At 34.9% G+C, this 13,198-nt stretch overlaps 1 protein-coding gene and 1 pseudogene across 1 annotated transcript; both read left to right on the forward strand.

The window, feature by feature from the left end:
* Window positions 1-1,055: 1,055 nt before the first annotated feature.
* Window positions 1,056-8,942, forward strand: LOC142533972 (AT-rich interactive domain-containing protein 6-like; annotated as a pseudogene).
* A 2,794-nt stretch (window positions 8,943-11,736) lies between these two features.
* On the forward strand, window positions 11,737-12,435 carry LOC142532524 (uncharacterized). The gene has a single exon (XM_075638800.1). The coding sequence runs from the start codon at window positions 11,737-11,739 to the stop codon at window positions 12,433-12,435; it is 699 nt and encodes a 232-aa protein (XP_075494915.1).
* The last annotated feature ends 763 nt before the right edge of the window (window positions 12,436-13,198 follow it).

A 13,198-nucleotide genomic window follows, 5' to 3' on the forward strand; every position in this document is an offset into this window, starting at 1 on the left:
AGGTGTATTCGGGACATCATGAAGGGGAGGAGGAGAGATTCAAAACAATGTTGCTCGTTTGAAGGCACTAGAGGAAGTTTGGATAAGAACATGAGCGAAATTATAGATCAGCTCTTGCCACAATAATAGTTTTGCATCTTTTGCTCGGCAACACGAACATTGTTGCTTGTATCATTTTCGGTGTTCTAAAACGCGGTATACGACCACCTGTCCCTACAATTTAGATGTCGAGATAGTTTTTTTGTTTTAAGCATACATATCTAATTTTTATTGTTCATTTTCATATTTCATAATTTATTTATATTAAATGTAAACTTAAAATCCATGACATATTCTTTCTTTTTATAAAGATTCTTCTTCTTTAAGTTCTAGTACAAAATGAAAAATAGATGATTGACACACACATACACACACATACATATATATATATACACACACACACACACTATCTAGGCGGCCCAAGACAGATTTCAAACCACTCAAGATGTTCGGTCATCGCCTAGGAGGCCTATTAACGTGGAACCATCTATAAGAGTTGTTTTTGCAAAAATCAGAGCGAAAGACCGCTGTGTCCAGATAGACCAAAACAGTTTGTTTTAAAATATTAATCATTTTATGTTTGATATATGATGTAACAAAAGCTACTTTTTTTGTTCTAGTTCACATAATATTTAGTTCGATACTTGAGCGAATAACAAATCATTGCAATATTTACTAGTTAGTTATTCTTGGTTCGTTCGATCCTGGGTGTGGGGACAGTGTCCACCCCCCATATGAATGGTTGGGATTCCACTTCACGGAAAAAAAAAAATAAAAATTGTGCCAGAAAAAATTCCGGTCCTTGGATGTACCTCTGCAGACAGTGCCTGCAGGAGTAGGATGGAATAATCCGTTATTCTTGACCTTTTAACAATATATAAGGAATACTTTATCTTAATAAAAAGAAGATCAGAGTAATTAAAAATAATATTTGTCAAATCACAAATATAAATATAATATATAATATATAATAATAATAATAATAATATAAAATGGAGAAGAGAGAGACGGAGAGTGAAGTATGGATATCGATATTGCTTGAGGCAAACCCGTTCTTCCGGTTGAGCTACGAAACCGCAGAAGCAGAGGTTTACAATAGTGTAATATCTCTTTCTCTCCTCTCTCTGCGCCTTATTTGTTTGTTTTTGCTTGCAGAACAAACCCTCTCTCGTCTCCTCTTGCCGTGTCAGGGAGGGACCTTACATGTAAATTTCCTCAATTTTATTTCAACTCGAGATTATACTCGGTCAATCATCACCGCTCTCTCACATTCCCTCGGCATTTTCATCAAACTCTGCAAAAACACAGGGATTTTATTTCATAATCGAAGCTCTGGCGGGTTGTTACAGGCAAGTATTGGCGTCTTTCAGGCACCGTTTTTGTCGTTCAAATGTATTTATGTTACTTGCTTTATCTGAATCTTGTAATTATTTTTAACAGAAATAATTTTTCGTTGTGCCGCAGCTGTTTTCCCCAAAATTTGGGCTTTGGGTTTTTAATTCATGCGCGGAAATTCACATGTTTTTAGATTTATACGTAATTAGGGTTTTTGAACGGTTTAGTTTGCTGATGGACGATAAAATTTGATGGGGTTCTGTTCGGTTTGTATGAATAATTATTTAGGTTTTTATTTGTAATTTTGCACGTGGGCTTTTCTTCTCTCCGTTTTTATACTAATCATGTTTGCATATTAAATTTCTAATTTACGATACTTTCCTAATTCTTATCAGATATCACAATGGATAGGAGTGATGTAGAGATGGAGGGTATTGAGACGCTCAACCATGATTCCAGATATGATGTTCAAGAGTCTGAAGGTAAACAGCATGATGGTTGGGTTGAAAACAAAGATGAAAACTTTTCCCCTTCAATTCTTGTACTAGAGGATGCGAATAAAAGCTTGAACAGCGGAGATGAGCCCAGTAATTTGAGAATTGAATCAATAGAAGAAAGCACTGTTATGAGTGACATGGAAAGCCAAATTAACTGTAAGAGTGAGGTTATTGAGCCCAGGAATGCTGAGGAACCTGTAGGAGTATACATCAATGCCCAAACCGGTAGTGAAAATCAAGAGCCAATCAGCACCAAAACTGAAGCAGTGAAGCAAACTGCAGCTGGTAGTGCAGTGGAAGAACAATCTCATGTCAGTAATGAAGTGGTTTTGTACAACACTGCTAATGGCGAGTTGGAAGAAGGGAAGGCTACTGAGGAAGGCATGGGCAATGGAAATCCTGTCGAAAATGCCACGGTGGAAGAACAGAATACAGCAAATGGTGATACTGGGAATAATTTGATTGAAGTTGGGCAATCGCCAAATAAATTAGCTGGTAGTGAAGTTCCTCTGAGTCACACAAGTGCTGCAGCAGATCGGGATGAGGAAGAGAAAGATCTAGCGAAAAATAAGACAGGATAAAGAAGTTGAAGATGAGCTTAAAGAACAAAGTAAGGAAAAAGAAGTCATGGCTGCTGAAATTGTTGCCGTAGATGGAGGTGATAATGCTTCACCAAACCAGGAAGAACCTGTAACTCCAAAGTCCCTTGCGAAATTGTTGCCTGCAACAGCTGGAGAGCATAATGGGGAAACTGTCAAGCCTGTTTCTACACTAGCCACATTACCATTGGTAATAAATGTGGAATCAGATCATTAGTTAACTTTAAGAATGGTTGCTCAAATGAAGTTATGACTTGTGAGAGTATTAGATGTCTTTGATATTTCTTTTATGAGTGTTAGACGGGAGAGAGTGATGATGGAACACCCGAGGAGCAAGCGATATTCACGAAGGATGTTGAAAGTCTCTATCGAGAGAGGTCAATGGACTTTAAACCTCCCAAGTTTTATGGCCAGCCGCTGAATTGCCTGAAGTAAGTATTCTGTTATTGATCTGATTATGACTGTGTGTTAGTTAAATATTTATTTCCTCATTTTTTGGCTGCGAGGTTGTGGAGAGCTGTGATTAGATTGGGCGGCTATGACAGGGTATGCCTGCTATTGTCTTCTTTTATTGTGTGCACTCCATTGCACTCCATCAGTTATTACTTATTGGAATTTAGATAATAGCTCAACACGACACCCTGGCCCTTCGGATGGCAAGTCTCAAGCTCTCTTTTAGGACACATTGCCAAATACTTTTTTCCCAGACAATGCATGCTAAAAGGCACCATTTTCGGAGATAAGTTATTTGTTGCCTCAATAATTTTTTATGGATTTATCAGGTAATAAGTTATTTAATTGAAACAATAGCACACCCCAGGGTTGCAGGAGCCGAAGTGTGTAAACAATGTTCTCAAATTTCTTTGATATTCTTGTTAATTGTGATGCATGAAGCCAATTTATAAGCCACTGTTAGTTGTGATGCATGAAGCCAATTTATAAGCCACTGTCAATACTCCTAGTCCATGACTGTTGGAGTATGTTTCTTGTCCTCGTCCAATAGATATAGTTTCTCTTCGCTGACCTTGCCTCATTTCTTGTATTTCCACTCTCTGTAGTATAACAGGATAATTAAGAATTTTTTTGTCTATGTCAGCACATTATTTTTCATTTGTCCTGAGGTCGAAAATTCCTAAAAAAAACTCTTCATGGACTTGGGATGATATTATTAGCTACTTAATGTGGCTTTAATGTATAGTTTTTCTCAGTCACGAATCAATTTATCTTTGTTTTGGCTGCGTAGTTTCTATTGTTTCCATCATATACACAAAATACAAATAGCTTTTAAGATACATGCCTCTTGATTGGTACGCACGTCAAATACTTGTTCTTAGTTGGACTATAATATAAAAAAATAAATAAAATCATATCTTTCAAGACCACAACCATTTTGTGACATCTGAAATATTTTAGTTAAATTTTTGCAATTATTCTTCCTCCTAGTCGTTTAATTGAGGTATAACTGTAGCTGAAACTGTTTTCTTTACCTTGTTACGCCATCCTTTCAAGACGTGGTAGATTGAAATATAAATTACAATCACACTGACAGGCATGGAGTTAGCATTGCTTTCACAAAAGCATGTTATACTTTCGTAATGGACAAGAAACTTAAAATTTCTTGAAGTATATTTAGTATGTATGGGAACTCTTACCATCATGCTGATGATGAAGTGTCAAAATATTCTGTATTCAGTGTTCATGAAATTTAAGGTCTTTGAATAGGTAACTGGAGCTAAATTGTGGAGGCAGGTAGGAGAGTCATTCCATCCTCCAAAGTAAGGCTCTTTTTCAAAATTATCATGCATTTTTTTTTGGGGTGCAAAACTTGGTGTCGAATTCTTTGTTCTTTTTTTTTGTCATTATATTTAACAGTTTATGGTATGGGTTACTATCTTACTGACCTATGGAATGTATTAAGTTATTTCTGAATCCTTTGAATAATGAGAGTTATTGCCATCAAATTGTTGTGACTTATGTCAATTAGTGGTTGGCCTAAGTTTCATCATTGTAGCTTACCTATATAGTCATAGCCTATTTAACCCACACTCAAGACTAGCGGGAGGGGATCAAATCTAGGCCTATGTAGTAAAAGATAGGGGTTAAAGCCAATATCTCCAGCAGTTGCATTAAGGAAGAGCGATAACCAAAGTTGTCTTTTGAAGATTCAAGATATTAGAGGACTTGGAGAAAAGGGACCAAATCTGTTACTTCTATGTATATCTTGTACTCAATCTGTTCATATTTGTACAGCTCCTTAGTCTTTGATCGCCTCGGTGTAGGAGTTGATCAACATTTTTTCTGGATGAAACATATTGAGTTTTCATTGTATTGAGTGTTTTTAAACCTCGTTTTGCTTTTAGGGTACCTTGCTTTATTCTAAATTTTTCATGTTTCATATCTTTCATAGATATACTTCTGTTGCGGGTGATTATGAACATAACATGTTCCTTTTTAGAAAGTGAGTGATCTAGTTATGAAAGGTGATTAATTGAACATGTCTTTTATTTTATAGGACATGCACGACAGTTTCTTGGACATTCCGTATTTTCTATGAGAAGGTGACATACTAGCTTCCCCCCCTCCCATTTGATTCTGCTGTAACTGTTGTTTAATTTCCATCCATCATCTGTTCTTGGTGTGAATCCATCTGAGGGGACCTAACTAACCTTTTTGTGTTAAAATATTGGGAGAATTCTGTAGACAGCTATAAACATTTTGTTATTGTAAAATCTTCTTTATGCTATTTCCTGATGTGAATATGAGTTTGAATTTCGCTAGTTCATTAAAAAATTGTGCAAAAAAAAAAGATTAATTAGATTATGTTATAAGTCCTGGTAACATGAAGGTGTTATTTAATTGGATATCCTGTTTGCCCCTTGACATTAAAGAAAGTGATTGATTGAACTATAACTTGGAATTTCAGAGTATGTATCTGTGGCTCTCTGAAGTACGTGGTTCTTTTTACCTTTAACTATCCATATTTGATGACTTGATTCCTCAATCTATGTGGTTAGTCTCTTCTGGAATATGAAAGGCATAAGAGACAAAGTGGCGAGCTTCAGTTCCCAGTTGCTCTGCTCCCTGAAGCTTCTGGTGTTGACATCGAGGTTTGTAGACTTGATCTTTCTTAATACATATCCTTTTTGCGAAAGAAATTTTTTGGTATCCTTTAATTTTTTTTTGTGAACTCAATTTTATAAATACCTCAAAGGAACCTAATGTAATGTTGACTTCTAACTGTGTGACACTAACCTAAGTGAATAAAAGTACTCTTGTCATGCTTAGGAAAGTGCATTTAGGCGTCAATACACAATCTCAATTTTGCATCGAAATGCTTTCTCAGCCTCACTAGAAAAATTTCAATAATCACAAAGGACTTTCGTCATGAACTGTAGTAGACTTGTTTTTTTGTTCGTATCTCTATTTTTATTTTAATCTTGTTAATTTTGTGTGGAGAGATACCACCTTGCAGTTTTTACTGGCTAGAACTGGGAAATTTGTATTTTTTATTATTGCATAACTATGCTGTCATACATTTAGAAATTTAGTTTAGTAATAGGAATTATTTAGTAACATGGCATGGAGATGAACAAACGCTTCCTGAAGCTTCAATCTATCTTGTTTGGTTTTTTGCATGCTAATGGAGGATACGTGGCACAAGAGATGCTTCATACTTGTGAATATAATTTATTTTTGGCATTTGTTTCATTAGTTCATGCAAGAAATTTTAATGGCTCAAATATTATTTCCAGCACTCCCTCACTCTCGCATTCTTCCCCTGCTTTGCTTTGCCCTTCTCTTCCCTTCCCTGAAATGTATGCTAATTGCTAGTTATGTATAACTGTACCCATCATTGAGCCATGTTTTTAAAATGCGTATTTAGATTTGTATGTTCATGTGTTTATGTGCCTGTAATACGACTGATGGTTGCATAAAAAATAATTTAAGCATGCATTATTTGTATCTCAAATATGTATACAGGGAAATGGATGTCAAGGATCAGGATCAGGATCAGGAAGGGCTAGAAGAGATTCTGCGGCTCGTGCTATGCAAGTCTGGCACGGTCAAGACATCTTTGGTCATGGTGAAGCTGGTGAACCAGTTGCAAAGGTTTGTGGATGTTGTCATCTGAAAGCACATTGTTTGAGCACTCATTTATTTTCGCATTGTGCGGTGCATAATATTATGCGATATGATAGGACAAGAATCTTAACAATATGACGAAGCGTGAGAAGACTCTCAAGAGCATTGGTAAGGGAAAACTTAAGTTTTTGAAATATTGCAGATGGACTCTTTTTCATTATGATCTTTGCTATAAATCGGTTTTATTATTAGTTTACTCCAAATCGATATGTGGATTCAGGCTCAGTCAAGCAGAGGAGACCAAATGAGGTAGAGCTTTCAGTCAAGGCTGCCCGGACTGAAACATCTAAGCAGTTAAGTCTGGGTTAAAACTTAAAATATAGTTTGTCTTTCATTTTTTGTGGGAGTGTTTGCAATTTAATTTGTAATTGTGATGGTCAGTTTGATATATTTTTCTAAATTGTAAGTTCAATTATTTGTAATTTGAGTTGAATTGGATGGTTGAATGAATTTTGGTTTCATTTTCTGTGAATTAATCTATTTCACAGGTATTTTAGTTGTAATAGACTGATGTGATTTGTATGATATGAATTCTGACCTGAAACTGACTTTATACAAAGTGAAGGATTTGAATCTGAAATGAAAAAAACACTTCAAGCTGCCAAGCTTCAGCTGTTTATGATTATGGCTAGTTGGTGTTGGATCTTCTGCTGGTTTTGTTGCAGTGGCTAAGAAAGATTGATCGTCTTTTGAATCTCTCTTATCTATCTGAAAGGGTGCTTAGCAAATGATGAATATTGAATAGGCATGACGAATGTGCTTTTGTGTTGTGTTTTTTATGTTCAGAATTTTGTGCGCCTTTCTTAAATATATCAACAAGATTTGACAACTGAGATAATTGTGCCTAGATGTGTGACCATATTTATGACAACACAGACTCTGTTGCTTTTAATATATGGATTAGCATGGGACTGAATTCTATGGGAAATTAATAAGCACAAACCAAAGAATATGTATTCAACTGGTACTTGCTGATGTCTTTCATGTTTAAAGACATTGTTTTATGTACTTGTCTATTGATTGTTCATCTTCCTTGCCCAAAATATTGAATCCTCGTGACAATGTTCTCCCTTCTAACTTTTGAGTTGACATAGATATTTTTTGAACTTCTATTGTTAGATTTGTGACATCAGTGGTTGATATCGGTCCCCCAGCTGATTGGGTGAAGATCAACGTACGCCAAACTGTATGGTTGCCTCCCATTTCATTTGTTTTTCTTCAGTCTGGGATCATTCACACAGATGATTGAAAGTATTGTCTGGTACTGGTTTTATGTGTGCAGAAGGATTGTTTTGAAGTTTATGCTTTAGTCCCGGGGCTTTTACGTGAAGAGGTATCTACTCGTGACTTTTGGATATTCAATTTCCTTTTAATTGCTCATCTTTTGTTGCAGCTATGGTTGGATGATTTGCTATCCCTTCCGCGTAATTGGTCTTTATATGCTTTGTTCACTTGTTAGGGTATAAAATGACATTTATGACATAATTTCTGCTTTAGGTGCGAGTTCAATCAGATCCTGCTGGACGATTAGTCATTACGGGCCAGCCCGAGCAAGTCGATAATCCTTGGGGGATTACACCATTCAAAAAGGTAACCGTGTGCTCTCTTTACCTCTCCCTTTTTCCTTTGCGGACATGAATATGGAGGGATTCAATTGTTTATACTATTTAAAGGAAGCTGCTTGTATAGCAATAGTTTTAAGTAATGAGCTATTGGGTGGTTTTCAGATTGTTAGCTTACCTGCAAGAATCAATCCACTTCAGACCTCTGCCGTGGTTAGCCTCCATGGACGCCTCTTTGTTCGTGTTCCTTTTGAGCAGTAAAATATTTGAATCTTGCCGCATTCCTTCGAACAAGAATGTGAATGAATTAGTAGTGGTACGGTAACCCCAATTCTTGCAGGAAAACATTTAAGTTGTGAATGTGTAGGTTGACCAGTGCATGCTTGTGTGGTTATTTCATGAGCATAATAGGTTTTCAGATGTCTCCTAAGTATGGATTTTTAATGGAGGTTTTTCCAGGCTGCGGCCACCACACCCCCATTTTTCAACTTAATTTCTCCTTTGTATGACCAACCATTGGCTCGTTTAGTTAGTCAATCTTGAATTTCTTCCTTTAATAACCATTCACATATTAGGGTTTCGAATTTGATTTCCACTGATCTTGAATTCTTTTGATGATGTGGAGCCTCATATGGTATTTTGATATAAAACACACAGAATAGATTAGGATCAACAATTTTAGCAGTGACAGTGGCATTTGTTATTACAAATGTATGTTTTGTTCGTTAATATTTATATAAATGTGTACAAAATGACTTTTGAGGTGATACCTCGTGACAGATTTAGTGACTTCAATTCTTTCCGCCAAAGACGATAAAAAAATTGGTTATCTAATCGAATAATCTAAATGATGTAACAGAAATTATTTTTGCCAAATTTAATTCTCCTAAAATTCAGTCAAGTCTTTTTAAAAAATGCAAATTTTAATTTTTAAAAATATTTTGGACGTGGTTTTCCTGATTTCGAAACAATATTTTCAGTATATTAACTTAGTAATCTAGTTCCTAGTAAAAGGGAAGAATAATTCAATGCAGGAACGGAAATCAATGCAAAAGAGGTAAAGAGATGAAGCTCTGTTCTGCTGGAAGAAATTAGAATACATCTAACCAACAGAGCAAGCCGATGTTTGGAGAACGAGATGAATTAAATGAAGTTCAACATTCTACGTTTATCACATCAATTCTGTGTTATCATGTTAAACTGAGTTTTAGATCCATGATTTAATAAATCTTACAGCATAATCATCATGATTCTGTGTTATAATGTTAAACTGAGTTTTTAGAAGAGATGATGATTTCTTTATCCAACGGCATATTCATGGCCTCAAAAAAATCCAACATACAGAAAGTAGAAACTGAAAACAAACTTTAAACCAAAAATCAACATGAATCCAATACATTTTGAGATCGTTAGACAGCTACTCGAAACCGTGCCTTTTGATGTAGAGTTGAGTGCAAAGATTTCGAACCAATATTCAATAAACAATCGTACATATACGAACTAACACAATGAACACACACAGTACAACTTTGTTAAAGTCAAACAATAAAGGTGGGTTTTTCCCATCTATCTTCCGAGGAGAAAGGGTCTGTTTCCTTCATGGTCTCCAAAAAAATGAATACATAGAAATTAGAAAACCCAAAGCAAATAGTGACAACGATGTACAAAAAAACAGATATTTTGAGAGGAAAAATTCGAGTCCTTACCTTGTGTGAAAGATTTGGAATCTAGAGCCCAGTGTGCAAAAGTATGTGGTAAGATTTTGAATTAAGAACCCAGAGTGCAAGGGAAGCGAATATTTAGAAACAAGGTGATATTGAAAAAGAAATCGATTTTCTGATGATTGGAAAATTAGGAGAAAGCTACTTACTTGAGACGTGGAATTAATTGAGTCGTGGAATGAAAACTGATGAATTAAGGGAAATCTAAAATATTTTTTTTATAAAAAGGTAAAAAAGGAGAAAAATTTGTGTCATCAAATAACAATTTTTATATATCTCTCAACTATTATAAAATAGTATATATATATATACTTATTATTATATTTATTATTAAATTAAATATATAAAAGTGTGGATCATGAGCTATGTTTTCTAATTGTGAAAAGATAAAAATAACCTCCTTATCAATACAAATCCAAAAACTCAGTAAAAACATATATGTAACCTATATTTATTTCAGCTAATATATAATTTAATTAATCAATTATCAATATAATATACATTGATTGTAATAATTTATATCACTTCAAGAATAAAATAATCTATATTAATTTTATCAAATAATACATCTTTATATTACATTTAAACGTTTTATCCTTTTAATTTTTTCTCAATATGTTTTTTTAATTATAATTTTAGCAATTTTGTAATCATATGTTTATGCAATTTCAAATTAATTAATAAATTATAGTATCACAAGAGGATATATGAAAAAATTAACTATATATACAATACTATAATAACATTATAAATATAAAATAATATGATAATATAAAGTTTAATACTAGCATATTTATGATTTTTTTTACTAAGAATTGAAAGTAAAGAGTTTAATAAATTATCTAAAAAAATTTATATCTACATTTATAAATGTTAATAAATTAACAATTTCATAAATATGAATCTTTTAGAAAAATTTAGAGAGTTTAGCTACGATAAGGAATTTAAAGATTTTAGTAGCACTGTTTTTTTCAAAAAAAATTATATATCAGACAAAGTTATAGATTCAATACAAAAATTTTGGTAGTATTTAAAACATCTACCAGGAGTGTTTAAGATTTAGATATTAGTGGTCTAAAGGTAAATCTGACTTTGGTTCTCAAGAACAGTGGAAGCAAAATCAAAACTAAAATATTTTATTGTTTCAGTTCCAAAATTAGCTCTCATAATATATAAATTTTTGTTGGAAATTTGAATCAAATTTAGAGTTTGAATAAAAATGATGTCTCATGAATGTGAGAGTGTCTTTTGGCTCTCCACATTCTTGAGTTAATTGTGGCTCATAATTGTAGAAATGTCTTTTGACTTTCCACATTATTGAGTTAATTGAAGACTTTTGGCTCTTCATATTTTTTGAGTTAATGAGAAGATTAATTGTGTTAATCTTGCATGACTCTTGGTGTGCATTTTGGAGATTATAAATAGTGTGTACATTTTCTCATTTCAAATACATGAAAATCTTATCTATTTCAAGCATTCTCTTGCATTTCATATTGTTAGATTTCCATTTGGCCTCCGCTAAATTTTGGTGATAAAGCGAATGTACGTTTTTAGTTCGCCGTAGTAGTGCCTCATGCTAAGTCACTGCTGGTTGTTCCTTTGTATCCTGGGAAACAGACGTCCAAGACAAACTTCGAAGCACATACATGAGGGGACAAATCTGTTTTAAGGACATTGTACTTCGTACAAAGCTCGGTTTGGTTTACTTTAAGCTTTGCTCTACTGTGCTTTTTTCACCATTTAATTCACTGGTTTTTACAAAAGTTTGCTGTACTTTATCGTTTGACATATTGTACAACAAACTTAAAACATATTACTCATTATGTGGTTTGTTTCAGATATGGCTACTGAAACCAGCATGCATAGGGAAACTGGTCATGTTGTACCTCATGTGCCGCCTCAAGTTGTCCCTCATATTACCCCATGTGCTGCTGCGGTTGCTGTCCCAGCCAATCAAGGTGAGAAACCTGAAAAGTTCACTGGTGTGGACTTCAAAAGGTTGCAGCAGAAGATGTTGTTCTACTTGACGATGCTGAACCTGGCTAGATTCCTGTCTGAGGATGCTCCTAAACTCAAAGAGGGTGAGGGAGATGTTGAATCTGTTAGTGCGGTGGAGGCATGGAATCATTTTGATTTCTTATGCCGAAACTATGTACTAAACGGATTGGCCGATTCACTATACAATGTGTTTTGCGAAAAGAAAACGGCTAAAGTGCTATGGGAATCCCTTAACAGAAAGTACAAAACCGAGGATTCCGGGGCCAAGAAGTTTCTTGTTGGCCGCTTTCTGGACTTTAAAATGGTGAATTCAAAGCCGGTTATCAGCCAAGCTCAAGAACTCCAAGTGATTTTTCACGAGATTCACGGTGAGGGGATGACTTTGAGCGAATCATTCCAAGTGGCTGCTATTGTTGAAAAGCTACCACCAGCTTGGAAGGATTTCAAAAATTATTTGAAGCACAAGCGCAAGGAGATGAATGTTGAAGAGCTCATTGTTCGACTTCGCCTCGAGGAAGACAACAAGAGTTCGGAAAGATGATTGTTTTCTCCTGTTGTTGCTAAGGCAAATGTTGTCGAGCATGGTCAAAGCTCGAAAAAGAGAACCTTTTCCACCTCCAACAGAAGGTTGAACATGGGACCCAAGGGAGGTATTTCGATAAAAAGTTTTCTGGAAAATGCTACAATTGTGATGGTATGGGTCACAAGGACTCTGAATGTAAGAAGCCGAAGAGAAACCGAGAGGCGAATGTGGTAGAGAACATTTCTCAGGAGGTTTCGAACATGAATATCTGTACTGTAATATCAGAATTTAATCTGGTGGGTTCAAACTCAAGGGAGTGGTGGATCGACACTGGTGTCACTCGCCATGTTTGCTCGGACAAGGAGATGTTTGCTATTCTTGAGGAATCTGAGAATGGGGAAAAGCTATCAATAGGAAATTCCACTACTTCTGAAATCATGGGTCAATGGAAAAATGTTCTAAAGATGACATCTGGAAAAGAACTGACTCTGAACAATGTGCTGTATGTACCTGACATCCGCAAAAACTTGGTGTCTGGGTCGCTTCTTAACAAGCATAGTTTCTGCATTGTCTTTGAGTCAGATAAGGTTGTTTTGTCGAAAATTGGAATGTTTTAGGCAAATGTTATGTTTGTAATGAATTATTCAAACTCAATGTAATGACTATTAAGCATGTGATTAATAAAGTTAATACTTTTGCTTACTTGCTTGAGTCTTCTTGTTTGTGGCATGATAGACTTGGACACGTTAATTATGATCCAATTCGTAGAATAATTACATGA

Source organism: Primulina tabacum, chromosome 18 (assembly GCF_025594145.1).
Source record: "Primulina tabacum isolate GXHZ01 chromosome 18, ASM2559414v2, whole genome shotgun sequence".
Taxonomy (NCBI): Eukaryota; Viridiplantae; Streptophyta; class Magnoliopsida; order Lamiales; family Gesneriaceae; genus Primulina; species Primulina tabacum.